Source organism: Odocoileus virginianus, chromosome 2 (assembly GCF_023699985.2).
Source record: "Odocoileus virginianus isolate 20LAN1187 ecotype Illinois chromosome 2, Ovbor_1.2, whole genome shotgun sequence".
NCBI lineage: Eukaryota > Metazoa > Chordata > Mammalia > Artiodactyla > Cervidae > Odocoileus > Odocoileus virginianus.
Window position 1 is genome coordinate 92,460,688 of NC_069675.1, and position 24,507 is coordinate 92,485,194.

The window sequence follows — 24,507 nt, forward strand, 5'->3', positions numbered from 1 at the left end:
AAGTGCCAGCGCGTTTGCAGAGAATTCTCTCTCGCAATTATGGGACAGCGTGCCATCTTCGAAGATATTTTTGCTCTGGTTATGGAAAACTGTGCACTGTGGACCCCATGCACCACCACTAAGTAGAAGCTTTAAGAGGCCCCTGTGCATGTCATTTTGGAAGATGTGTAATATTAGGCAACAGGGCTTTTCCACTCTGTGTGAGTTTACGATTCGTGGGGTTTTACAGAACATATCTAGCCACTGAAATGTGTGTCAATATGCAGAGACCAGCGATCATTGGGGTGTGGTTGATTCTCTGTTAGAGATGCAGCTCCCCTGCCTCCCAGGGCAACAGCCACCCCGGGAATGTGCTCTTCTAAACCTGCTTCCCTGAGAGCTGATGCTCAGGGCTAAGGGGCCACGTGGTCCTGGGATGTGGGTGCACAGCTGCCCTCTGCTCGGTTACATCTCGGGCATCTCCTGGGCCACTTGTCCTGCAAACCAAGGACATGTCTGAGTGGCCTTGAGGTTCTGCAGATGAAATCCTTTCCTGGGGGCCACCAGAGTCCCCGTGTAGCCGCTGGGGATCATTAACTGGCACCTACTCTAATTAACCTGCTGTCGTAAAGCTGCATGAGTCGTTGTGTTAAATATGCGTTTTGAAGCCAGAATGGCAGATCCACCACAGGCGTGTTCAGATTAATCGTCTGTATCTCCTTTCTTCCCAAGAGCCATTTAGGGAACGTGTTAGTGGACATGAAGCTCATCGACATCAAGGACACTCTGCCTGTTGGCTTCATCCCGATTCAGGAAACGGTGGACACACGTGAGTCACCCTCTGGCCCTACTCACCACAGTGAGAGTTTTCTTCCTCCAGGTGTATGTGTAGACATTTTTATGTGCAGTTTGCTTCAGAAACATTTTAGGAGGGCTTACTGCGTGCCCACAAATAAACCCTGCTGCTTTTGACATGTGTCTGACTTGGCTCTACTTTGGCATGTTCTGGGTAGAGGTGTGGAAGTGAGCAGAACTCACCCTTTTCTCTGAGAATGGGGCTCCCTGCTGAATCAGTTCACTTGGGAAACCAGTTGTAGTTTGTCCTTAGCCCATCCTCCGGTGATGCTGACGCCAAGCTTCGCACAAGACCCAGAAGCAAAAGGAAAAAACCCAAAAGACGCTCAGGGAATACAAGTGCCCTGATGTCCCCACTTTTGGTTCTTGGAGTATAGGAAAAGTCAGAACCAGAAAGACTGCATGTTAGAGTCCTCAAGATCTGAAACTGAGGGAAGACCCTGAGCGCCAGGGAGCAGGAGTGAGTGGCTGACACGCCGGAAGCTTCTTCAGGACCGCGTGGCAGCCTGAGGTTCTTGTCGTGCGTGGCGTCAGTCACTAGACAGTGCTGGAAACCTCTGGGTGGCTGAGCCGCCTCAGTTTAATGTACGCCAACTAACTTGCTTTATTTTATATTACCTAGGACCAGTGTTAGGATAGCCACAAGAGTGATGTGGCAAATAAGAAACAAATCCAGAGGATCCTTCCTTTATGACACACGATCCATCATGAAACTTTGCATCTCACTTTTTGTCACACTTACTTTGTTTTTCCCATTTTAGACCTACTTTTTTGGGGGCGGGGGGGCCTGTTTTCCTGCAAACATTTCTTATAGATCAGACTTTCCGTATCTACATGGACCCCATATAGCTATTATTTTAATGAAACAAGTGGATTCCATGGGTAGCATACTTAAGCTGTCTTCGCTTTTGGACATTGGTCTACTTCTAGTTGTTTGTTATTAACATGTATTAGCTAATAATTTCACAGCAGTCAGTATTTAGTATGTGTTTACTATGTAGCCCCTGTCATAAATGTTATATATACCTGATCGCATTTCATCTTCAGAAGACCCCTGAAGATAGGTACCTATTTGGAGATAGGTATTATTAATACATACCCATTTCACATATGAGAAAAATGAGGTTCAGTAGCAACTTAAGGATTAAAGAACTTATCCAAGGTTAAACATGGAATGCAATGGAAAGAATACATGGAGGAACTATATAAGAAAGATCTTAATGAACCAGATTACCACAACGGTGTGGTTAATCACCCAGAGCCAGACACTCTGGAGTGCGAAGTCCAATGGGCCTTAAGAAACACTGCTGTTAGTATGGTACTGGCACAAAGACAGAAATATAGATCAATGGAACAGAATAGAAAGCCCAGAGATAAATCCACAAACCTATGGACACCTTATCTTCGACAAAGGAGGCAAGGATATACAATGGAAAAAAGACAACCTCTTTAACAAGTGGTGCTGGGAAAACTGGTCAACCACTTGTAAAAGAATGAAACTAGAACACTTTCTAACACCATACACAAAAATAAACTCAAAATGGATTAAAGATCTAAATGTAAGACCAGAAACTAGAAAACTCCTAGAGGAGAACATAGGTAAAACACTCTGACATAAATCACAGCAGGATCCTCTATGACCCACCTCCCAGAATATTGGAAATAAAAGCAAAAATAAACAAATGGGACCTAATGAAACTTAAAAGCTTTTGCACAACAAAGGAAACTATAAGTAAGGTGAAAAGACAGCCCTCAGATTGGGAGAAAATAATAGCAAATGAAGCAACAGACAAAGGATTAATCTCAAAAATATACAAGCAACTCCTGAAGCTCAATTCCAGAAAAATAAATGACCCAATCAAAAAATGGGCCAAAGAACTAAACAGACACTTCTCCAAAGAAGACATACAGATGGCTAACAAACATGAAAAGATGCTCAACATCACTCATTATTAGAGAAATGCAAATCAAAACCACAATGAGGTACCATTACACGCCAGTCAGGATGGCTGCTATCCAAAAGTTTACAAGCAATAAATGCTGGAGAGGGTGTGGAGAAAAGGGAACCCTCTTACACTGTTGGTGGGAATGCAAACTAGTACAGCCACTATGGAAAACAGTGTGGAGATTTCTTAAAAAACTGGGAATAGAACTGCCATATGACCCAGCAATCCCACTTCTGGGCATACACACTGAGGAAACCAGATCTGAAAGAGACACGTGCACCCCAATGTTCATTGCAGCACTGTTTATAATAGCCAGGACATGGAAGCAACCTAGATGCCCATCAGCAGATGAATGGATAAGGAAGCTGTGGTACATATACACCATGGAATATTACTCAGCCATTAAAAAGAATTCATTTGAATCAGTTCTAATGAGATGGATGAAACTGGAGCCCATTATACAGAGTAAAGTAAGCCAGAAAGATAAAGAACATTACAGCATACTAACACATACATATGGAATTCAGAAAGATGGTAATGATAACCCTATATGCAAAACAGAAAAAGAGACACAGATTTACAGAACAGACTTTTGGACTCTGTGGGAGAAGGCGAGGGTGGGATGTTTCGAAAGAACAGCTTGTATATTATCTATAGTGAAACAGATCACCAGCCCAGGTGGGATGCATGAGGCAAGTGCTCGGGCCTGGTGCACTGGGAAGACCCAGAGGAATCGGGTGGAGAGGGAGGTGGGAGGGGGGATCTGTATGGGGAATACATGTAACTCCATGGCTGATTCATGTCAATGTATGACAAAACCCACTGAAATGTTGTGAAGTAATTAGCCTCCAACTAATAAAAAATAAATGAAAAGAAAAAAAAAAAAGAAGCACTGCTGTTAATAAAGCTAGTAGATGCAATGAAATTCCAGCAGAACTATTCAAATCCCTAAAGGATGATGCCATCAAGATTTTGCATTCATTATGTCAGCAAATCTGGAAGACCCAGCAGTGGCCACAGGACTGGAAAAGGTCAATCCTCATCCCAATTCCCAAGAAGGGTAGTACCAAAGAAATGTGCTAACCATTGGACAATTGCACTCATCTGCCATGCTAGCAAGGTCATGCTTAAAATCTTGCATGCTCGGCTTCAGCACTATGCAAACCAAGAACTTTCAGATGTCCAAACTGGGTTTAGAGAAAGAAGAGGAACTAGAGATCAAATTGCCAGCATTCTCTGGATTATAGAGAAAGCAAGAGAATTTGAGAAAAACACCTATCTCTGTTTCATCAGCTACACTAAAGCCTTTGACTGTGTGGATCGTGACAAACTGTAGAAAGCTCTTAGAGAGATGGGAATACCAGCCCATCTTACCTGTCTCTGGGGAAACCTATATGCAGGTCAAGAAACAACAGTTAGAAACCTGTATGGGACAACTGATTAGCTTAAAGTCGAGAAAGGAGTACAACAGAGCTGTCTGCCGTCACCCTGTTTGTTTAACCTATACACTGAGCACATCATGAGAAATGCCAGGCTGGATGAGTTACAAGCTAGAATCAAGATAGGCAGAAGAAAAATCAACAACCTCAGATATGTGGATGATTCTACTGTAATGGCAGAAAGTGAAGAGGAACTAATGAGCCTCTCGATGAGGGTGAAGGAGGAGGGTGAAAGAGCTGGCTTAAGACTAAATATTAAAAAAAAAACAAAACCTAAGATCGTGAACATCTAGCCCAATTGCTACATGGCAAATAGGAGGGGAAAAGGTGGAAATAGTGACAGATTTCTTCTTCTTGGGATCCAAAATCATTGCGGATGGTGACTGCAGCCATAAAATCAGAAAACAATTGCTTCTTAGAGGAAAGCAATGACAAACCTAGACTGTGTGTTGAAAAGCACAGACATTACTGTGCCAGCAAAGGTCCATATAGTCAAGGCTGTGGTCTTCCCAGTGCTCACAGATGGTTGTGAGAACTGGACCGTAAAGAAGGCAAAATGCTGAAGAATTGATGCCTTTGAACTGTGATCCTGGAGAAGACTCCTGGGGCAGAAGGAGAAGTGGCATCAGAGGATGAGATGGTTGGACAGCATCACCAATGCAATGAACGTGAACTTGGGCAAACTCCAGGAGATGGTGAGGGACAGGGAGGCCAGGCGTGCTGCAGTCCATAGGGTCACAAAGAGTTGGACACGACTGGGTGACTGAACAACAACAACAGCAACACATCTAGAAGTAGGGAAGTAACTGGGTTACACACAGAAGCATGACTCTCCACGCTTTTAACCACAGTGCCACCCTGAAAACGCAGGGTGAATTCTGCTTTATATGTGTATACATACATATATATATATATATATATATATATATATTTGAGTTTTATATATTGATATATTTGAGTTTTATATATTGATATATTTGAGTTTGGGGATAACAGCTTTATTGAGGTATAATTCACATACCATACAATTGACCCATTTAAAGTTGCAGCTCAGTGGTTTTTAGTATATTCACAGTTGTGCAACCATCAGCACAATCAGTTTTAGAACATTTCATTACCCCCAAAGAAACTGCATACCCACTAGTAATCACTCTCCTTTTCTCCCTAGTCCTCACCTTTCTACCCTCTACCAGCCATAGGCAACCACTAATCTACTTGCCGTATAGATTTACCTATTCTAGACGTTTCATGTAAGTGAAATCACATTATCTGTAGTCTTTTGTGTCTGGCTTCCTTCACTTAGTATAATGTTTTCAAGGTAGGTTCATGTTGTAGCATGTCAGTACTCCATTCCTTTTTATTGCCAAGTAATACTCCATTATATGGATATAGCATTTTGCATATCCATTCAGTTGATGGATATTTGGGTTGTTTCATTTTGGATTATTGCCCTGAACACTGGATGCACAAGCTTTTGTGTGGGTGTATGTTTTCACTGCTCTTCGGCATACATCTAGGTATGGAATTGCTAGGTCATATGGTAACTCTATATTTAACTTTTTAAGGAACTGCCAAACTGTTCTCCAAAGGAGCTATATACCCTTTTGCATTCCAACCAGCAGGATTTGAAGGTTCTAGTTTCTCCTCATCTTCACCAACACTTGTTACTGTCTTTCTTTTTTATTCTAACCATCTTAGTGGGGATGCAGTGGTCTCATTGTGGTTTTGGTTTGTTTCCCTGTGGCTAGTGATGGTGAACACTTTTTCATATACTTATTATCCATTTGTATATTTTCTCTAGAGAAATGGCTATTCTAATTCTTTGCCTGTTTAAAATTGGTCTTTTTTATGATTGAGTAATAAGAATGTTTTTATATATTCTAGATGTAAGTCCTTTATCAGTTACATGATTTGAAAGAAATTTCTCCCATTCTGTGGGTTTTCATTTTCTTTTTTTAAATTAAGGTATAGTTGACATACATTCATTTCATTTTCTTAATACTGTCCTTTGAAACAGAAAAGTTTTTTATTTTGATGACATTCCATTTATGTATTATTTTGTTGTTGTTGTTCATGCTTTTGGAGTCATGCCTAAGAAACCATTGCAGATCCAAGGTCACCAAGATTTATGCCAATGTTTTCTTCTAAGAGTTTTATAGTTTTATCTCCTTCACTTAGGTCTTTGATCCATTTTGAGTTAATGCTTGTGAGTTGTTCAAGATAGGCGTTCAAATGCTTGTGAATAGTTCAAGATAGAAGTTCAGATTTATTCTTTTAAAAAATATATTTTTGTTGACGTATAGTTGATATACAACAGATTTATTCTTTTTTCCAGAATCATTTGTTGAGAAGACTATCCTTTCCCTCACTGAATTGTCTTAGTATCCTTGCTGAATATCAGTTGACTGTAAATGTGAAGGTTTGTTTCTAGACTCCGAGTTCTCTTCCTGTGATCTGTAGGTCTTAGGCCAAACCACAGACTTGATTATTGGAGTTTTGTAGCAGGTTTTGAAACCAAGAATCCTCCACCTTTGTTCTTCTTTTTCAAGCTATTTTGGCTATTCTGGGTCCCTCAAACTTCCACACCAATTCTAAAATTAGTCAATTTCTGCAAAGAAACTATCTGGGATTTTGATAAGGAATGGCGTTGAATCTGTAGGTCAGTTTGAGTATGTATAGATTTTGAATGATTTTCTTGTGATAAGTTTTCAAGTACTTGAGGTTACTGGGTCCTGGGTCCTCTACGTCTGCCCCCGACCTTCCTCTGCGAGCATCTTTCTCATCCTTAAGCACCAGTGCTTGACCCAGACCAAGCCACTCACTGTGCCCTTTTGTGCATCTCTCTTCCTTTTGTTCCTTTTAAAACGCTCCCTTCTGTTTGTTTATTTATGGCCGTGCTGGGTCTTTGTTGCAGCTCATGGGCTTTCTCTAGTTGTGGTGGCTTCTCTTGTTGCAGGGCGCAGGTTCTAGGGCACGTGGGCTTCAGGGGTTGTGGCTCGTGGGTTCCGCTGTTGCAGTTCCAGGCTGTTGCGCACGCACGGGCTTAGTTGTTCTGCGACCTGTGGAATCTTCCCAGACCAGGGATTGAACCCATGCCCCGCTGTGTTGGCAGGCAGATTTTTAACCACTGGACTGTGAGGGAAGTCCACTTGTGCTCCTTGCTTTTCTGATTCCACGGATCTGCTTTGTTGTTTTCCCTGCCTGAGATGCCCTTTCCCTCAACTCCGAGTGTCACACCTCATGCCTTTGTAGGGTGAGCTCTGATCTCTAGATTCAAGTGTAAAGCAGGCTCTCTTCTCTCCTAGTCAGCTACCGTGGGTGCGTGTCTCCTGCAGGCTCTGGGATACAGAGATGGCCCTAGGAAAAGGACCCACAAGGGGCTTAGTCCAGAGAGTGACTAATCAGCTGGTCAGGAGCCCTGTCTGCTTTCTCTACTACTCTTCAGCTGCTTGACACAGCACGTTTGTTGAAGGGAGGGAGGAAAGTAGGCAAATGTGAAGGACGGTGGTGGAAAGCCCATAGGGTTCTGGTTCTGAATGCCCGTCATTCCCTCTGTTAGCGCAGACTGCACTTGGCGTAGTGGGAGGAACTTGGACTCTGGAGTCAATCTCACCACCTAATGTGGAGTCTGGCTCTGCCACTTACAAATGAGGGACCCTGGGCAAATGACTTCACCTTCCTGGGCCTCAGTTTCCTCATCTGTAAAATGGGGCAGCACTGTCCACCTCATAATGTTGTTCTTAGCTTACATTATAGCCATTTACATGTTTTCTTTATGTCTTTGCTACTTATCTCTTTCTTGAAGGGCAAGATCTGTGGGTTTTTTGTTGTTGTTGTTGTTGTTTTGAGATCTATGTTTAATTCATCTTTGAATCACATAAGGTACCTGCCATACCCAGCTCAGAGGATGAGCTCAGTAAAGATAGGCTTTATTACACTCTGCTGTCAAATTAACTTCCAGAAACACCAGTTCACGTTGCCCCTGATGATACCGGCTTGTACCTGTTTTCCACAGGCCTGCTTTATATTTTTAATTTAGCTTTACTGTTCTCATTTTATTTAATTTTTACTTATTATTTATTAGCAATACTGAACATCTTCACAAGTTTTTGCTTGCTCTTTTTGCTTATATGAATGGTCTGCTTAAAAACTAAAATTGACTTGTAGACTTGCATTAATTTCCTACTTCTCCCTATGTTTTTCTTAGTTTTAAAATTTGCATTGTTGTTTGTTTTTGACAACTAAGTGCCTTAAAATGTCTCTATATTGATTTACTATAGAGTCAAGGGATTTCTCGTTCTGCATTTTCCTCTCAATTTGTTGAATCCGTTGAGCGAGGAGGCCCGACTGAGTCCTGGTCTAGCTACTGTACAGCCACGTGATCCTGGGAAGTCACCCCAGTGACTGGGGGTGTGTTGGTCACTACCCACATGGACAGTCTGAGGTTGGGTTCCGGCATCTCCAACAGGTGTCGTGTCCCACAAGGAAGGGTGACTGTAGAGTCACCTATTCATTTAGGGTCATCCAATCTGTGGTCAGCTCTGGGACATTTGAGAGCATTTAAGATCCTGACTTTTTTTAAAATCAGCCAGCAAGATGAGACTCCTGTAATTAATTTAAAATACGTTTTGTTGCAATCCATAAGGCACTTAAAAACTGGAAGACTGTTTGTTTTAGTAAAGTGCTGTGTCCTTTCTCTGTGTTCATTAGCATGACTGAACACATTTCTATTGACTCTGTATAATATGTTTACTTAAAGTCAGGCCTGTTTAAGCATGTGTAATTAGCAACTCCATCTCTTACCTCGAGTTTGCTGTAAATGGAAGAATGGGGCGAAGAGCAGCTGGCAAAGCAAGTACATATAAAATACCTGCATCTTGGTTTACTTTGAGGAAAGGTCTCACCTCCTTCACACTTTGAAAGGCCTGAGTTATTGGCTAATAGTTTTTAAAGCTGCAGGGTTGCTATGGACAGTCTCTCCTCAGTAACCCTTCCTGGCTTATTGGATCCCGTGTTCAGGGTCTAGATTCAGTATCCAGTTTTATTACTCAGAGCTCATACGTCTGATCAAGCGCTCGGTTTCCTCTCCTAGGAAAAGAACTCACAAAGTTTCTGAGTTTTCTTCTGGTAATCCCAAAACATCAGCACCTGAGTCTCATCTTCCCTTGGTAAAATCAAGATTAGCAGCAACGCAGCGCTTCCCTCTTGTGTCTTGCTGTCCGATGTAAATAAGCTTATTTCCTGCAACAGAACTGAAAGGCCTTGAAAATCAGTGCCAAGCACTGACACAGATCGCGTGCTCGAGGCTTCCTCACAGTATTATGATAAGAATGACCACGACTATTCTTTACTGAGCACTTACTGCATGCCGGGCACCGGGCTAAGTGAAGCATATGTGTCATCACATTTCATTCACCCCGTGTCCCTACAGTGTCAGGCTTCATTAACTCCCTTTTAGATGATGAAACCAACGCTCAGAGAAGTTAAGTCCCTTGCCGGAGATGAGGGTGCTGGAAAATGATGGAGTTGGAATTTTAACCCAGATCTGTCTGACCCATGTACTGAATGGCTGCAGTGGATTGAAACTCATCATGTGTGGTTTAAAAACCAAACATGAACAAACCAAAACCATGTGAGTGGTCACCCCTGGTGGTTGTTAGGCCACAACTCATTGCCCTAAGACTTGATAAATTAGAGAAAAGAATCACAGATATGTCTGTCCTTTCCTGTACTAGAGCCTGTTTCAGGGAGACCAAGTAGTTGAAGAATGAAAGATTTTTTTATATAGAAAAATTCCAACTAATAAATGCAGAAGGAATGACAGAGTTAGAAAATCGCCGTTTGACACCTTTAATGAAGTTACGGGTCTAGGCACGGTTGTCAGGGGATGAGAAGACCACCCTCGAGCAGGGTGTCAGGGACTTTATAACCAGGCCACTGGGCTGAGGGCAGCAGAAGCCACCGAGAGTGTCATCACGTTTCGTCCATCCCGTCACCCATCAGATGTACGTGCACCACCCGTGGAGTGCTCCTGCCTCTGCTGTCTAACCCGGGTAGAATTGAGCCTTTCACTCAGCCGTGTTACAGGAGGTACAGTGGGTGACCTGAGCGCTCCAGCCTGTGAGTGCCCTGAAGATGAAGGGAAGGTGGAGAGGTTACCACAGAACAACAGAGACATAACCACCGAACGCCATGCACAGACAGTGTCTGGATCTTGGTCCAGACAAACCGACAGCTAAATGACATTTTTGCAGTATTGGAGAAAACCTGAATGCAGACTAGTTGATGATATTAAGGAATCATTGTTTGTTAAGAATAATAACATCATAGTGGTTATGGTAAAAAAAGAAAAAATTAGCCTGCCCTGGATACCTTCTGAGATATTGGTGGGTGAAATGACATCGTGCTGGGGAGTCATTTTAAATCTCTGCAGAGCTGAAGAGGGCGGGGGAGGAGACAAGAGGGTTCCTCCATTGTTGACAGTATTGAATTGGGTTCATGGGAACACGTGGATTCAGCTTATTTCTTCTTTTCTTTATTGGGGGGAATGTTTGAAGATCTCTGTAATAAAAAGTGGAGAAGGTCCATGTAGTGAAATGTGTTAACGCTGGGGGCATCCGTGTGCTTGTGTCCGAGGGCTGGAGCAGCGAGCAGGTTGCAGTCGTGGATTTATCCCTGGCTCCTTCTGGCAGGGATGTGTGTGTGCTCCATAGGCCCCTTCCCGGCAGTGGGTGTCAGGGATCAGGCCCCGAACACAGAGCAGAGTGACCGAGACTAGCCACTGCGACCCTGCCCTGGGCCGGAGCAGTGGCGCCCCAGCCTTTCTGTCGGGCGTCTTGGACGACCAGTTACTTCCACCACTGGGAAGGGAACGTGACGGGAGGCGTGGTGTTGAGAATAGAGATGTGGGCACCTCTGGAAGACTCATGCCTTTTCTCGTGGTCCTTTCCTTCAGAGGAAGTGGCTTTTAGGAAGAAGAGGCTGTGCATTAAATTTATCCCGCGGGATTCAACCGAAGCGGCCATTTGTGACATTCGGATCATGGGCCGGACCAAGCAGGCCCCACCTCAGTACACGTTCATCGGGTAAGTCTCAGCAAGGCCAGGCTCGTCACTGCTGTCTGCCGAGCATGCTCAGGTCCCTCCCAGGGGCCAGGTCCGGAGACCTGTGTGACCCGCAGCCTCTTGGCCACCTACCTCTCGTGGGCCTCCAGTCAGCACTTTTCGCTGCCCTTCCTGCCCAGAAGGGCAGGACAGTCCAGGACACCACCCTCCTGACCTCTCCTCCTGTGTTCATGCCGCCTGCTCCATCTAGGGGGCTCTCCTTCCCCCCTCCTCCTGTGTGTTCATCCTCAGGCTCTCAGGGGTCTTTCCAAGATGCCTTGAGCCAAGGGGCTGCCTCCTTTCCGACCACTGGGCCTTGACTCTCTCCGCGGTTTATTCGCCCCATCACAGTTTAGGGAGCATCCCATTTGGTGCACAGGGCCAAAGCCCCTGGATATGGTGGTGAGTGAGGCAAAGAGCCTGCTCCCGTGGAGCTGGTGTTCAGAAAGGGAGAGACGAGCAACAGACAAGAAACCTATGGGTGAGACCATTTCAGCTGGTGAAGAAATGGGGGTGACTAGGAATGAGGGGTGTCTGCTCCCCAAGTGCAGAGGCGAGGTAGAGAGTCAGAAGGGGGATGAAGGGGTGCTGGCTATCCAAAAGATAACAGATGTTCACCCGTCAGGCCACTGAAATTCAGGTCTCTCAGATTAACAGTGTGGTAGATGGTTTTTGGCCTCTTGGCCACGTGCCATCTCCCTGGCTGGCTTTGCAAGCTTCTTGCCTGTCCCTGTGGGTCCCCAGGGATGCGTTCTCCTACTTGACTTTGGAGGTCAACTTCCTGGATCTTGCTCATTTGAGCCTAAACCCTCCTCTTTACTTGAAAGGCCATGGCCTTTCCTTGAAGGCTGCAAGATAGATAGATACAAAGATGGATAGATAGATATAGCCAGCTGTAGTGTTTGCTTGAAGCACTTGGGGAGCAGGTGTCACAGAAAGAGTTTATTTTCATCTTGGTGCACAACAGCTTGTTTGACTCTTCAGCTATAGAATCTGAATGCTCTTCTCTGAGATTTTGAGGTCCCTAAGAAGGACCCTTTCTACACACTCAAAACTCCCATTGTGCAACACGGTTTAAACTCATTATGTAAACAAGATTACTAGAGTAGAAAACAGTTAAGAAAATAACCATACTTCAGGTATCTTAGAAACAGCCACTTACATATAAATAGTAGAAACCAACAATTTAATAATTGCTACATCTATTATGTATATTCAGTTACTATGTGTATTCAGGTTTTTAAAATTACACCCTATACTCCTTTCAAAGATTCAATTTTTAACCAATTTAAGCAATTCTAAAGAATAGATTCTTACCATTTATGTCTTGGTAATCAAAACTAGAATCCTTTTCTTATATCATTTTGAGAAGATTGCTAAATAAAGTATATTTTTGTTTCATCTTGGGGCAAAAATTCTTTTCCAGAGAAATATAATTCCAGTGTTATTTGTAAGGAAAGAGATTTCAGTGTTCAGAACTCTTAAGTCACTTTTTCTTAAAAATGGGCATAGCCCTACAGGTTACTTTGCAAAGGTTTGGGGTTGTCGGCTGTGAGGGACAGAATCTTCAGACCAGGAGCAGCTCCTCCAAGGCCTGACTGTTGCCGTGACCAAGAGGTGGCAAAGTCAGTGCAGCTGATAAGAATCAACCACCTAATAAGACACAACTGGTTGAGATTAGTTCCTGCAGTGTACTGATATGGAAAAGCTGCCAGAAGAATCAACTGAGCAAATCTGTCCTCATTTTTTGGAGAGGTGACCTTCCTCTGCATCCCAAGATGCAGATCTATGGGGCAGCTGAGAAGTCAGAAGTTGGATGTGGCTGAGATAATCCGATTACAATTCCAAAGAGTAAACCTGTCTCATGGGCCCTTGACTGCGGGGGTATGGGGCGGGGCTGGGCGGGTGTGCCGGTCAAGTAACAGGAAGCCGGATGTGGCAGCTGTCAGCCCCTCCATCACCACCCTCAGTTGTGGTGGTTCATGGGGCACATGCCTGTCACTTTGTGGTGCAAAGATGTCTCCCAGACAGACGCTGAGAATGACGGGCAGTGAGGGGCCTTATCCTGGAGGAGGGTCAGGGCCTGGAGCTGCATGGGGCCCGTTCTCCGGACAGTTCAACATCAGGCACAGGCGGTCTGCCCTCTTGAAATGGATTATGGCACAAATACCCTCAATGAAATGACAAGAGTAAAAAGAAGTTTGCAGACCCAGAACCGAGAACACGTTGACAGCATATATGTAGGACGGCAGGCCCCAGGATGGAGGAAGATGACCACCACCCAACAGGCCTACCGGGTTCGGACAGTTGCCGTCACCTCAGGCTCTGAACCGTGACACCTTCATGGGCCAGAATCGACTCCCTGAGGTCTGAGGCCATGACCCTCTGAAATGAGGCAGTCTGCTTTGTTGCTCAGGTCATTTTATGCTAAACCGCCTCCATGAAGAATTTTCTTTTCTCTTAAAGGGAACTGAACAGCATGGGAATCTGGTACCGAATGGGCCGAGTACCACGAAGTCATGATGCGTCTCAGCCCACAACGCCTTCCCCGTCATCCGCTGCTTCCACCCCAGCCCCCAGCCTTCCCAGGTGAGGCACTGTCCTGTTGTGCATGTCCAGAGTCCTGTGGTCTTGGGTCCCGCTGCGTAACTTCTGAAACACCTCCACTTAGGATCTGCGGAAACACTGCAGGAATAATTTAATACCTTTAGAGGGGATTTTGCAAAACCCGTTAGAAATCTTCACATTACATGAATGTAAAAGCCATTCTGTGTTCTGTTGTGCATATTCTGTAGGCTTCTAAAATAGCAGAATATGCAACTTAAAATGGAGCTTATTATTCTAAGAGCTCATGGCTGCACACAGTCACGTGATCTGTAGCCATGCAGTTGGGAAGGCTACCGTGAAAGGTGGAGCTCCTTCTCTGCCTTGGCCAGCAACTCGTTTAACTCTGGGAGAGTTGGTAAGTAATTTTGTTCATTTCCATATTGTTTCTTTTCCCAAAGAGCTGCAGGCTAAGAAATAGGTAGTTTGAGTATGAGAGAATAGCGAGAAGTTTTTCAGGGGCTGTTCATTCTAATAGGTGTTTCCATAAAGAAACTTGGCTGAGCGGACTGGTCTCTGCACCTGATTTAACCTGATTTCCGTCGGAGCAGAAATCTGGTAATAACAGACTACCTGAGTAGTAGTCTCAACACTTTCTATCTGATCAAAAACCTCTGCCTCGTTAGCGGTAAATTATTTGAGGACAAGGAGCAAACAGCAGCGACAGACTGAACTTGAGAAAGGGGTCACAAAAGTAAGCGAGTGAGAAGTGGCGAGGCAGTGCCATTGGAGGTGGATGGAACATTAACGAGAAGGGACCTCAGGGCTTCCACATGGGCAAACAGGTGACAGAGTCGGGCAGGAACAGGACAGAGCTGTTACCGGGCACTTGCCCCTCCGCACGCCCCAAGGCCCACACCCTGCGCCCTGCAAGTCAGAAGAGAGGGTGGCATGGCTGGTCACCCGCGCCCTGTTCTCCGCTGAGCTTTCCCTGCCTTCGGGGGAACGAGCTTTCAGGAGCTGGCAGCTTGGAGGCCTGTCCCTCGGGACTTTTCCAGGCGACAGTCAGGTGTTTCTCGCTTGAAACAGGTTCACAAACTGAGAGTGGTGGTTAATCCTAACAACCCTGGCATCGCCTGAAACTTGAGAAGTACTTTTTAGCTTCACTTTGGAGTTAAGAGAGGTGAACAGCTTCCCAGAGCTTCCCAGAGTTGGGTCTTTGGTTTAGGAGTACGAGGCTCACGCAGCTCAGGTCAGCCCTTTGGAGTTCCTCTCTCACTGCCCCAAGCACCGTCACAGCTGTGATCACTGTCACCTGTGCCCAGGGTCGGCTCAGGCCCATCACCTGTGCCCGGGGTCGGCTCAGGCCCGTCACCTGTGCCCGGGGCGGCTCAGGCCCATCACCTGTGCCCTGGGTCAACTCGGGCCCATCATCTGTGCCCGGGGTCGGCTCGGACACATCACGTATGCTCGGGGTCGGCTCAGACCCATCGCCTCGGAGAGGTTACACCTGTTGACGTCATATGGTCTGGAAGGGCCTAGAAATAGGCGCCACCTCTGGGCAGGTTTAACTTTTTGTGAGATAAAGAGCTCCAGTTAAGGCAGGAGGAGCACCCTTCCCCCTGCCCAGAAGCTAGCCAGCCAGCACAGGAGTACAGTCACTGGGAACTGAAGCCAGGGACGCAGGAACACAGGCCACCGAGAGTCCTGCAGAACTGGAGGTAGCACACCAGGAGGAGCCTTATAAGGCTTGTGTATTTTATAACCTCTTGTTGTTCAGTTTATGGTTTAACAATGGCTGCAAGAAAATTGGATCAGTTTCGTTTTTACTTGCCAAATAAAGCAAATGTCAAAATAGTCAATATAAAATGTATTCTAATTTGACTGAGTTAAGTCAGCCAGGGTGCAGTAGGATAATTGAATGTTACGTTAACACTTCCCTTGTCTGTCCCTAAGCCCTCCTCTCATTGCGCAGTCATTTACAGGTGGCCCACATACCTATGAGCCTCCTAATTCAACAGGGTTTTCTTTTATGTTCTTCAGTTTTTGTATTGTTTTCCTATTGCATGTGTTTGATTTAAAAAAAAAAAATGAAATGCTGATAATTCAGATTACCCACTGAAGATTTGTGAAGTGATGAGTGTGTTCTTCCGTGCAGCTTCAGATCCTGTGATGTGTCCAGCAGAGGAACCTGGCAGCTTTCTCTCTGGTGGAGGGCTGTGGGGGACGCTTGTGTTCCTGCAGGGGGCCTGTAGGATGGAGGCCTCTGTGCCTGGTTCCCAGGAATGGGTCTTCTCTCTCTTGTCCCAAAGCCTCCAACTTAGAACCAACAGCCTGTTTTTCCTTTCCTATTTTGTGCTTCTGTGTCTTTGTTCATGTGGACACTTGTGCATCCAATATGTCTCCCATTCCCTGCCTCGGATGTCAGTTCAAATATTGCCTCTTGCAGGCAGCCTTCCCTGAATGCCCTGTGCCAGGCTCTGCCCTTGGAGCCTTCTCAGCCGTTACCCCTTCACTTTGTGATCATGTTGTAAACTCCTGGAAGGCAGGGACTGTTTCTAGTGCCCGTTACCTCCCTGAGCTCCGCCCAGGTTCAGACGCGTTTAGTTATGCAAGAAATGCCTCCCCAAAAGCCTAGGACCCCATGCTGCAGCCTCCCCAGCCCCACCCGCAGATGACTCGTGAGCCCCCGAAGACTCCTCAGGCTTTTCTGACTCAGAGGAAGACAAGCTGGTAGAAAACAGCATAGAAAATAGTGAAAGGAAAAAAAGACAAATTCCATCTCCAGTAAGCAAAGGTTCATTCCCTTTGGGTATATTTCTTTCAAGTTGTTTTCCTGTGTACTTTTTACATAGGTGCTATCATATCACAAAAAAGCAAGGCTGTGTTTCGCTGCTGCTTTCTCATGTGAAAGCACAAGCAATGCCTCAGCTGTGCTCTTTGTGTGGACGCAGGGATCGAGTTGCAAAGCCAGGGCTGCGGTGAGAGCGCGGTGAGGCAGCGCCCTCTACCGACAAAGTGTGGAGGAGTCTGGAGGACGAGCAGGCTGCTGGATGCAAGGGTGGTGGGCCATTTTCCCAAGTTCTCCTTTCCCTGGGGGCGGGAAGGAAGCCAGGGAGGGCCAGTAGCAGACCTTGTTGCCTCCGTGACCTTGAGTTTATATCACAGGAGCCAAAAGCGTGCTCTCTGCGTTCATTTCTTTTGTTGTTAACTCGTGTGTCAATTTCCCATCGTTTTTTGGAGAGCAGTCACCCCCCGTTGATTTCAGTCCAAAGGGGCAGTTGGCAAGATGGTGGGTCGCCACCTGAGGACCTCGAGGTCCTGGCAGGACTGCCTTCTTCCAGAGGCAGGTGCTGCCCCCCGGAATGCGTGCTTCCTGCCCGTTTCCTCCCTGTTGTTGCAGAGGATGCCAGCTGCAGGGCCAGACATGGTGGTGTCCTTTCAGGATGGGCAGGCCCCTCGGCTGTATCCGGCAAATGGGCAGAGTGTTTGAAGTTCATGGCAAGATCCAGGATAAGGTGTGTTGGCAGAGCTCCTCGTCCAGCAAATCTTTCTCTCACACGCACATCTCTCCACGCGTTTCTTGACAGTTTTACCCACGTGAGGAAGGGCGTGCCACTTCTACCCCGGGGGCCCGGAGCCTCTGTTTCTCCCTGGGCCCCAGTGCTGCCCAGTCCTCTGCCATCTGCTTCACAAACCTTGACCAGCAGGGTGGGCCTGAACATGGGCCATGGGCCTGATCCTACGTTCCCACCCGTTTCCCGGGCCGGCCTCAGTTTTTCGGGTCGGCCCGGCATGTGTGAGCAAACACTGGTGTCCCTGGGTCCCGGCCCTTCTGACCCTTCTCTGCTGCTGCCTCGGGATGGGTGTAGACAGAGCAAGCACCTTCCTTCCCCCTTCAGCCTGGGCAGCCCCCACCCTAGCCCTCATATGTGATTCTGCCAGGACAAGAAGTTTCAGCTTCTGCCAGTACCAAGGTCTGGAAAATCTCGGGGAGGCAGGAGGACTTGCAGCTGATGGAGCACCAGGTGCCCCAGCCTGTGGGAGAGGGAACGGTTCTGTGCCCTCCCAGGAAGGGCCCTGGTGGGCTGCTGCCCCCCCGGCTTGCCGAGCGGTAGAACCCGTAGCTTGATAAAGACATCAGAGGCATGCTTATCAAATGTGCAGATGACACGGAGTCATCAGGGAGAGCGGATGTGCTGAATGGCAGAATCGATACCGCACGTCTCTATAGTCAGAGCGTCCTGCCTTATCCGGGAGATGAAAGGTGATGGGTGAAAACGACAGGGCCCCCTGTGGTTCAAAACATCCAACTGCACGGGTGCCAAACTGAGGAAACCTGGCTTAGCCGCCGTCTGTGTGAACCGGGCACGGCCTTGGGTGCGTGGAATGAATGCAGCCTTACGCGCACAGTGGGACGGGTCACCTTGTAGAAGTTACACAAATCGAGCATTGAGCTTGAGTGTTAGAAATTGCTGAGTTTTGATCTGAGTTAAGATGGGGCAGCTGGCTTCAGATGTCCAAGTGGTTACTGTGTAGAAGGGGGTGTAGAAGTGCCTCCAGCTGGGGCTGGGGCATTGGGAGCCCCTGGAGGCAAAATTAGATCAGGTGGGCTGAGCTCACAAGGAGGTAGATTTGGGCTTAACCTTTTAAAGTCAAAAAAGAGAACTCACCAAGGGTGAAAACCCCGTGGTATTAAAGAAGCCAGCTTAAGAGGCCAAGTGCACCCAGTCGCTGGCAGGATTCAAACAGCAAATGGATTTTTCAGGCCTTCAGCAGTTCTTCTTTAGCCCATTAAGAAAGGTATCACACTCCCCGGCCCCGTCCTCAGGAATCCAGGTTCAGCTGGCCTGCACGCTAGGGCCGCAGACCCCTGGCCATGGGTGCCATGGGGTGCTCCAGTGGGCTCCTGACCGCGGGTCTGCTCACACCATGCTCAGTGCTTCCTCGCCCTCCGACCTGTGGCCCGCCCCCTTCAGCTCATGCGGAACCAGTGTCAGTGGCTTGGAGCTTGGGGCCCACGGGGTGGCAGCTGTGGCGCCCTCCCGGGGTCGGGACACAGAGCTCAGAGTGGTGCAGCCAGACCACACGGATCCAGCAGCTCCTCCTGCCCGTCCTGCTGGCTGGGGGTCCCCAGGGAGGAGCTGCCCCCCCCTACTCTGCTCCCCCAGGCCGTGGGCGGTCCTGTGACCCTCCACGGACACTGCCCCCATGCCCCCGGGAGGAAACGTCGTCTTCCCTCCTGGAGCCACAGGGTACAGCCTCCCGGGAGCCTCCCCCGTCAGGCGGGGGCTCAGCCTCCCTTATAATGTGCGCGGCGCTGCTCCGGGTTGTTCAGGAATCTTCCGGTGATTTGTCAGCTTCCAGCAAGTTGTCAGTCACAGGTTCCGAGTTATGTTTCTTAGTGACAGACATAATTGTACTTAACTTTTTGCGTGGATGTTATCAATCTGTGACAGATACTCTGGGAAATGGGGCATTTTGATTGCAGAAGATCTGTCACCCGCGTTTAGTCTTCCTCTCAGGGACACCGGGATTCAGTCACAACTTTTGCATGTCCATGTCAGGTTTTTGAGAACATAGATCCTCGCTGACCTCAGAAATGGTTCCGTCACTGCCATCCCGGGGCTGTCATCTGAAAGGTTAATGGCTCCTCCTAAAGGGGAAGCAGCATCCCGCTGCAGCGATCTAACATTCAGGCCGCGCACACCCAGGCTCATCCCCGCCACATCCGTTGTCAGGAGCCTGCGGGCTGCCGTGCTCCATCCTGGCCCCCTGGCCTACGCTTCCTATGGACGTAGGATCCACTGAGCCATTTGATCTACCCACAGAATAAGCTGACAGTGGGGACGGAGCCTTGCTCACCAGCTGCAGTCCTGCTGGCTTAAAATCCTCCGGCTGCCTTCTGATGGCTGCCTTCTGTCCATGTTTCATTATAAAGATGTTCTTGTATGGCTGTTGTGGCAAGACCACACCTGTAGTGGCAGGACTTGAACGGGACGCCCAGGGCTGCACAGGTCAGGGAGACTCTTTTCCCTTTCCTGCCGAGGTGCCTGCTCCCGCCCCAAGGGACAGCAGGCTTGGCAAGAAGACATTTGCCTATAAGGAGGCCTGGCAGTTTCACTTCTTTTGTAGCTTTACTAGGAGAATGCTTCCCTGGTGGCTCAGTGGGAAAGAATCCACCTGCCAATGCAAGAGTCACAGGTTCAATCCCTGGGTCGGGAAGATCCCCTGGAGACGGAAATCGCAGCCCGCTCCAGTATTCCTTCCTGGGAAATCCCACAGAGGAGCCTGGCAGGCTATGTATGGCCCACGGGGTCGCCAAAACTTGGACATGATTTAGCAACTAAAGAACAACAACCAAAGGAGAAAGCCCAGCCCAGAGGGTTGGAGGGAATTCATTTTCCAGTTGAAAGCTGTTGTGTAACAAGGGTTCATCATTTATGAGAAGGGTTACACGGGTCCCACATGAAGGTGAGATTAGAAGACAAGCCCAAGGACTGGTTCCGGTGACGTTCCCCCCCACCTCCTGATAGTAAGCAATTTAGGACATGGATTTTGAGCTCCACTTCCGCAGTAGCAACAGTTTGGGGGTGCGTGAGCCCAGCAAGGGCCTGTGGGACCATGCCCTTCTGCAGGGCGTGTCCAGGCACAACTGCGAATCTGGCTTTACTTAGGAGAACTAGACTTCCTTTTTGTTCACACGCACACCACACGCCTTTTTTGTTAAATCTGAAAATAGGACACACGTGTTTGTATCCTTCCTGCTGTGACCGTCCTTTGAAGATGGAGACGGTAATGTGGCTTTGCTGCCTCCTCCCCCTGCTCACGGGCACCCACCCACCCACCCACCCAGCTGAAAGTACCAGCCTCCAGGGGCATCCCAAAGAGGAGCCTGCTGGAGGGGGCGGAGCCAGAACACGAAATCAAACTTAGGCTCGAGGCTCCTGGGGCTCGGTATTAATTTCACCTGAATAGCACACACCTACATTCTTTGTCTGGATTTTAAGTCCTAGGTCGCCTCCCATCCTGTTGGGGTTTTCAAACACACACACATCCTCCCCCCCCCCCCCCCCCCCCACCAATCCGGAGACTTCCCTGGCGTCCTGTGGCTTGGTCTCACGTGAGTCAAGTCCATCTCCTCTTGGCTCCTGGATACATTGTCCTTATCCCCGGCCCATCTCTGCCCGGGCCATTGCGGTGTGCCTCGCCTCCTACCAGCCCCTACACCACTCCTCTGAAAGCGGCAGACTGGACTCCACAGAGTGTGGAGGCCTGGTCCTGTCCAGCCTCCAGGCCTGGCCTCGCCCTCGCCACTTCTGGAAGGTCTTCCTCCCCTCCGGTTGCCTGCACCCTGCAGTTTGGCATTTCACATTTCCCTGTCATTGCCATGTTTGTTTATATTTGGCCTTGTGACTAGATCTGCTGGCTTATTGATGACAGGGAGTCTCACACTCCTTTTTTTTTCCCTCCTTTAAAGCCTCAGAAAAGGCTAGTCACAGAAATAGAGATAACATTGCATCACCTGTATCAAAATTTACCCGGTACTTTAGGCTGCATCCTCTTCTTGGAGACTGTAAGTATTCAGTGGAAAATGGTGTGGCTCTAAAATGGTAAGGACCTTTGAACTCCAGATGCCTGGCGTATGGTGGCCGATGTTTACTGAATGTATGAAGTGAGCTAGTTAGACACAGAGGACCGGGTATCCTATGCATCTCCCCTTCTATCTCTCCAGCCAGCCCCCCAAGCGAGACTTATATTTGCATTCTCTGGGTGTCAGGCACTATTCAAGTGCATTACAAAGAAAAGCGTATCTAATCCTCATAACACTTCTTGAGTCGGGTACTGTTTTTTCCCTCCTTTTCAAGATGTGGAAACTAAGATCAGGGAGGTTAAATTCCTTTCCCAACATCATACAGCTACTAAGTGTCAGAGCTGGGATTTGAACCCAAGCATGGATGAGCTACCAACTCAACGGACATGGGTTTGAGCGAACTCCGGGAGATGGTGAAGGACAGGGAAGCCTGGCGTGTGGCAGCCCACGGGGTCGCAAAGAGTCGGACACAGCCTAGCGACTGAACAGCAGATGATCTCCCCTGGTTGGCAGACTGTCCTCTGGCCTGATGCTTGAGGTCACAGACTCCCTGGTGTGAAGCATGTCGCTGGGGAGCGAAGCAGGTGCTTTGAGGGTCCGGGGGTTGGGGTACAGCTTCTCCAGGCTCCTTCGAGGCCGCTGGAGAGAAGGACTTCCCAGAGCCTGTGGTGTGGGCGGCAGCCCATTGCGTTCACACTCTTCCCGGGAGACGTGTGGTTGTTGGCTGGGGGCCAGTCCTCTCGAGTTGTGATTGCTGCCTGAGGAGAACATGTGGGAGCCATACCTCAGCGGGTCCCTCGACCAGCTTCAAAGCCCTCGATTACGCAGGGTTACAAGCGGTTTGATTTATTCTGGTGATTATGAGAGTGGTGTGAAAGAGACCTGCAGAGCGAGGTTATTTGAATATCTTTGAAATGCTTGTGCCGCAAAGCCTGGACTGCCTTTATAACAATACCCAACTTAGTTTTGGTGTCAGAGTAATCCTGAAGGCGAAGTTTCATTAGAATACAGTTTGGTATTGTTAGATATGAATGATGAGTTTAGGCTGAGCGATACGCTTTTTGATATTAATTTTTAATATGGCTTCTTGGGAAGTCAGAGCTTCTGTTTAATGAAGAATTGACTAGTAGTCAATACAGCTCCCACCTCTGAGCAGGCCTTCTCTGTTTTCTCTCTCCCGAGTCAGGTTTTTGACAGGGTATTTGCTGCTTGTAAACGTGTGATTTTTGTGATCTTTGTGACTCTGTGAGTGTCTTACTTTCCTCGGTGGTTATGATGGTTACGCAGGCTTGCTGCTGTTGTCCCAGAAGGCAGGGTCATAAACGTGAAGCGATTCCCTCCCGGGTCTGCTGCTCAAATGTGCGAGGGCTCTCTGCACAGTGGGTTTAAGCTCGGGGGTTTGGAGAAAGGTCTTTTTCAGGATTATGAAAATAGTTTTCCATGTGTCAGAACAGATTTATCAGTTCACTTTAGGGTCAGTTCTGTGAACCAGCCCATTTAGAGGAGGATATTTTACCTTTTATCAGAGTGGAAGCTGACAGTCTATTTGCAGGTAGCTCTCTGGAATATTTCACCTGGGTCTGTCCGTGTAAATCCAGCCGCCGAACAAAGTAAAAATGAGTGTGAAGTGGAATTTCCTGGTATTTCACCACTCCTGCATGTGCTGCCCTCCCCCCACCACTATTCTATTTCAAGACAGGGTTTCAATGATTAATTTGGGTATTTAATAAAATTCTTTGCTTGTAGTAACTTTTCAAAGGCCTTTGGATTTCCTTGGGTGGGGCTTTTGCCCATGAGTAGGGTAGCATTCAACTTGAACTCCCTTCTGAGCAGCAGATGTTTTGTTTCCAGTTGAATAATAATATTAATAATTATCAGAATAAATACAATTATCACCACCATCATTATTATTTCAGCTACTTTTTTTTTTTGAGCGTCTTGTGCCAGGCATTGTGTAAACACTACATATTGTGTTTAATCGTTCTAATCTTTACAGCCATGCAGTGAGGTGAATAATCTGTTAAGATTATGGTGTCCTTATCTTAAGAGATGAGAAACCAAGGCTTGGAGACTTACTCCAGGGCAGAGGGTTAGGGTTGAGAGGAGCCAGGATCAGAGCCCAGGTCCCTGTCTTCAAGGAACCTGCCCTCCCTGCCTTCAGGGAGCCCCGAAGTTTAGAGTCCTCCCCAGCTCCGCGTCCCCTGCAGCCAGTGAGTGGTACAGCCAAGACCAAACCTAGCCCTCATTGCTCCCAGACCAGGGCCCACATTCCACCACCCAGTCAGTCATTGTTTCACTTTATTTTCCACAGCTTTTGACACTGAGTGGGCAAGAGGGGAAGAATGTGCCTGGGGTTCTTCACGAGGGTTTGTTTTCCGCCCCGGGCCCCTCCCCGTCCTCCCGGTGCCCTCACGCACGCGGGGCCTTTCATGAATCTGAGTTTTGGCAGGCTCTCTACTCTTGAATTTTGGAGAAGCGGATATTTTAGCAGGCTGGAAGAAGATGAAAAGCTCGCAGTGCCCATATGTTCCTTGTTTTTAAAAGCAAGGTCAGTGAGGTTTAGAGACTCTTTAAATATTTCAGTTTATAAGATGAGACTAGATCATCTGGAATGGACGTGCGGTGCCCTGAGTCCCCGGCTTGGTTTTTTCCTTAGTTTCTTCTGTAATGGAGGTAGGTGTTTTGGCATTTCAGGGTTCAAGTGTAATAAAGGTTAAATGTAGTGCATAAATACCATGATTTGGAATGTTGCTGCAGCTATGAAAGTTAGATTCCCCTCACCCTTTTTTCTCCCCACTCTTTTTTGCTTGTCGAGTAATCAGTGACTTGAAAAATAGCAGATTGGTCCAAGGATGGTAGTTTCAGAAACCAAAAACTCCCAAGTTTTAAGGGAGTACAGTCTTCGACGTTTTTCTAAGAAAGCATTTTCTCCATTCAACTAAACCTTCCCCAGTTGAGATTAGACATATGTCCCGAAATGTATGAATACTGTACTTTGAAATGCTACACAACCACCCATTTTTAGTTAAGACAGTGCCACCCTCTGC

General features: G+C 47.4%; 1 protein-coding gene across 5 annotated transcripts in view; it reads left to right on the forward strand.

The window, feature by feature from the left end:
- MVB12B (multivesicular body subunit 12B) overlaps positions 1 to 24,507 on the forward strand; it is a 190,577-nt gene that overhangs the window by 66,878 nt on the left and 99,192 nt on the right. For all 5 annotated transcript variants that reach the window (XM_070453017.1, XM_070453027.1, XM_070453021.1 and 2 more), the window contains exons 4-6: positions 712 to 808; positions 11,175 to 11,304; positions 13,789 to 13,911. In XM_070453017.1, the coding sequence (XP_070309118.1) occupies positions 712 to 808; positions 11,175 to 11,304; positions 13,789 to 13,911 (350 nt within the window). The remainder of the gene's footprint in view (positions 1 to 711; positions 809 to 11,174; positions 11,305 to 13,788; positions 13,912 to 24,507) is intronic.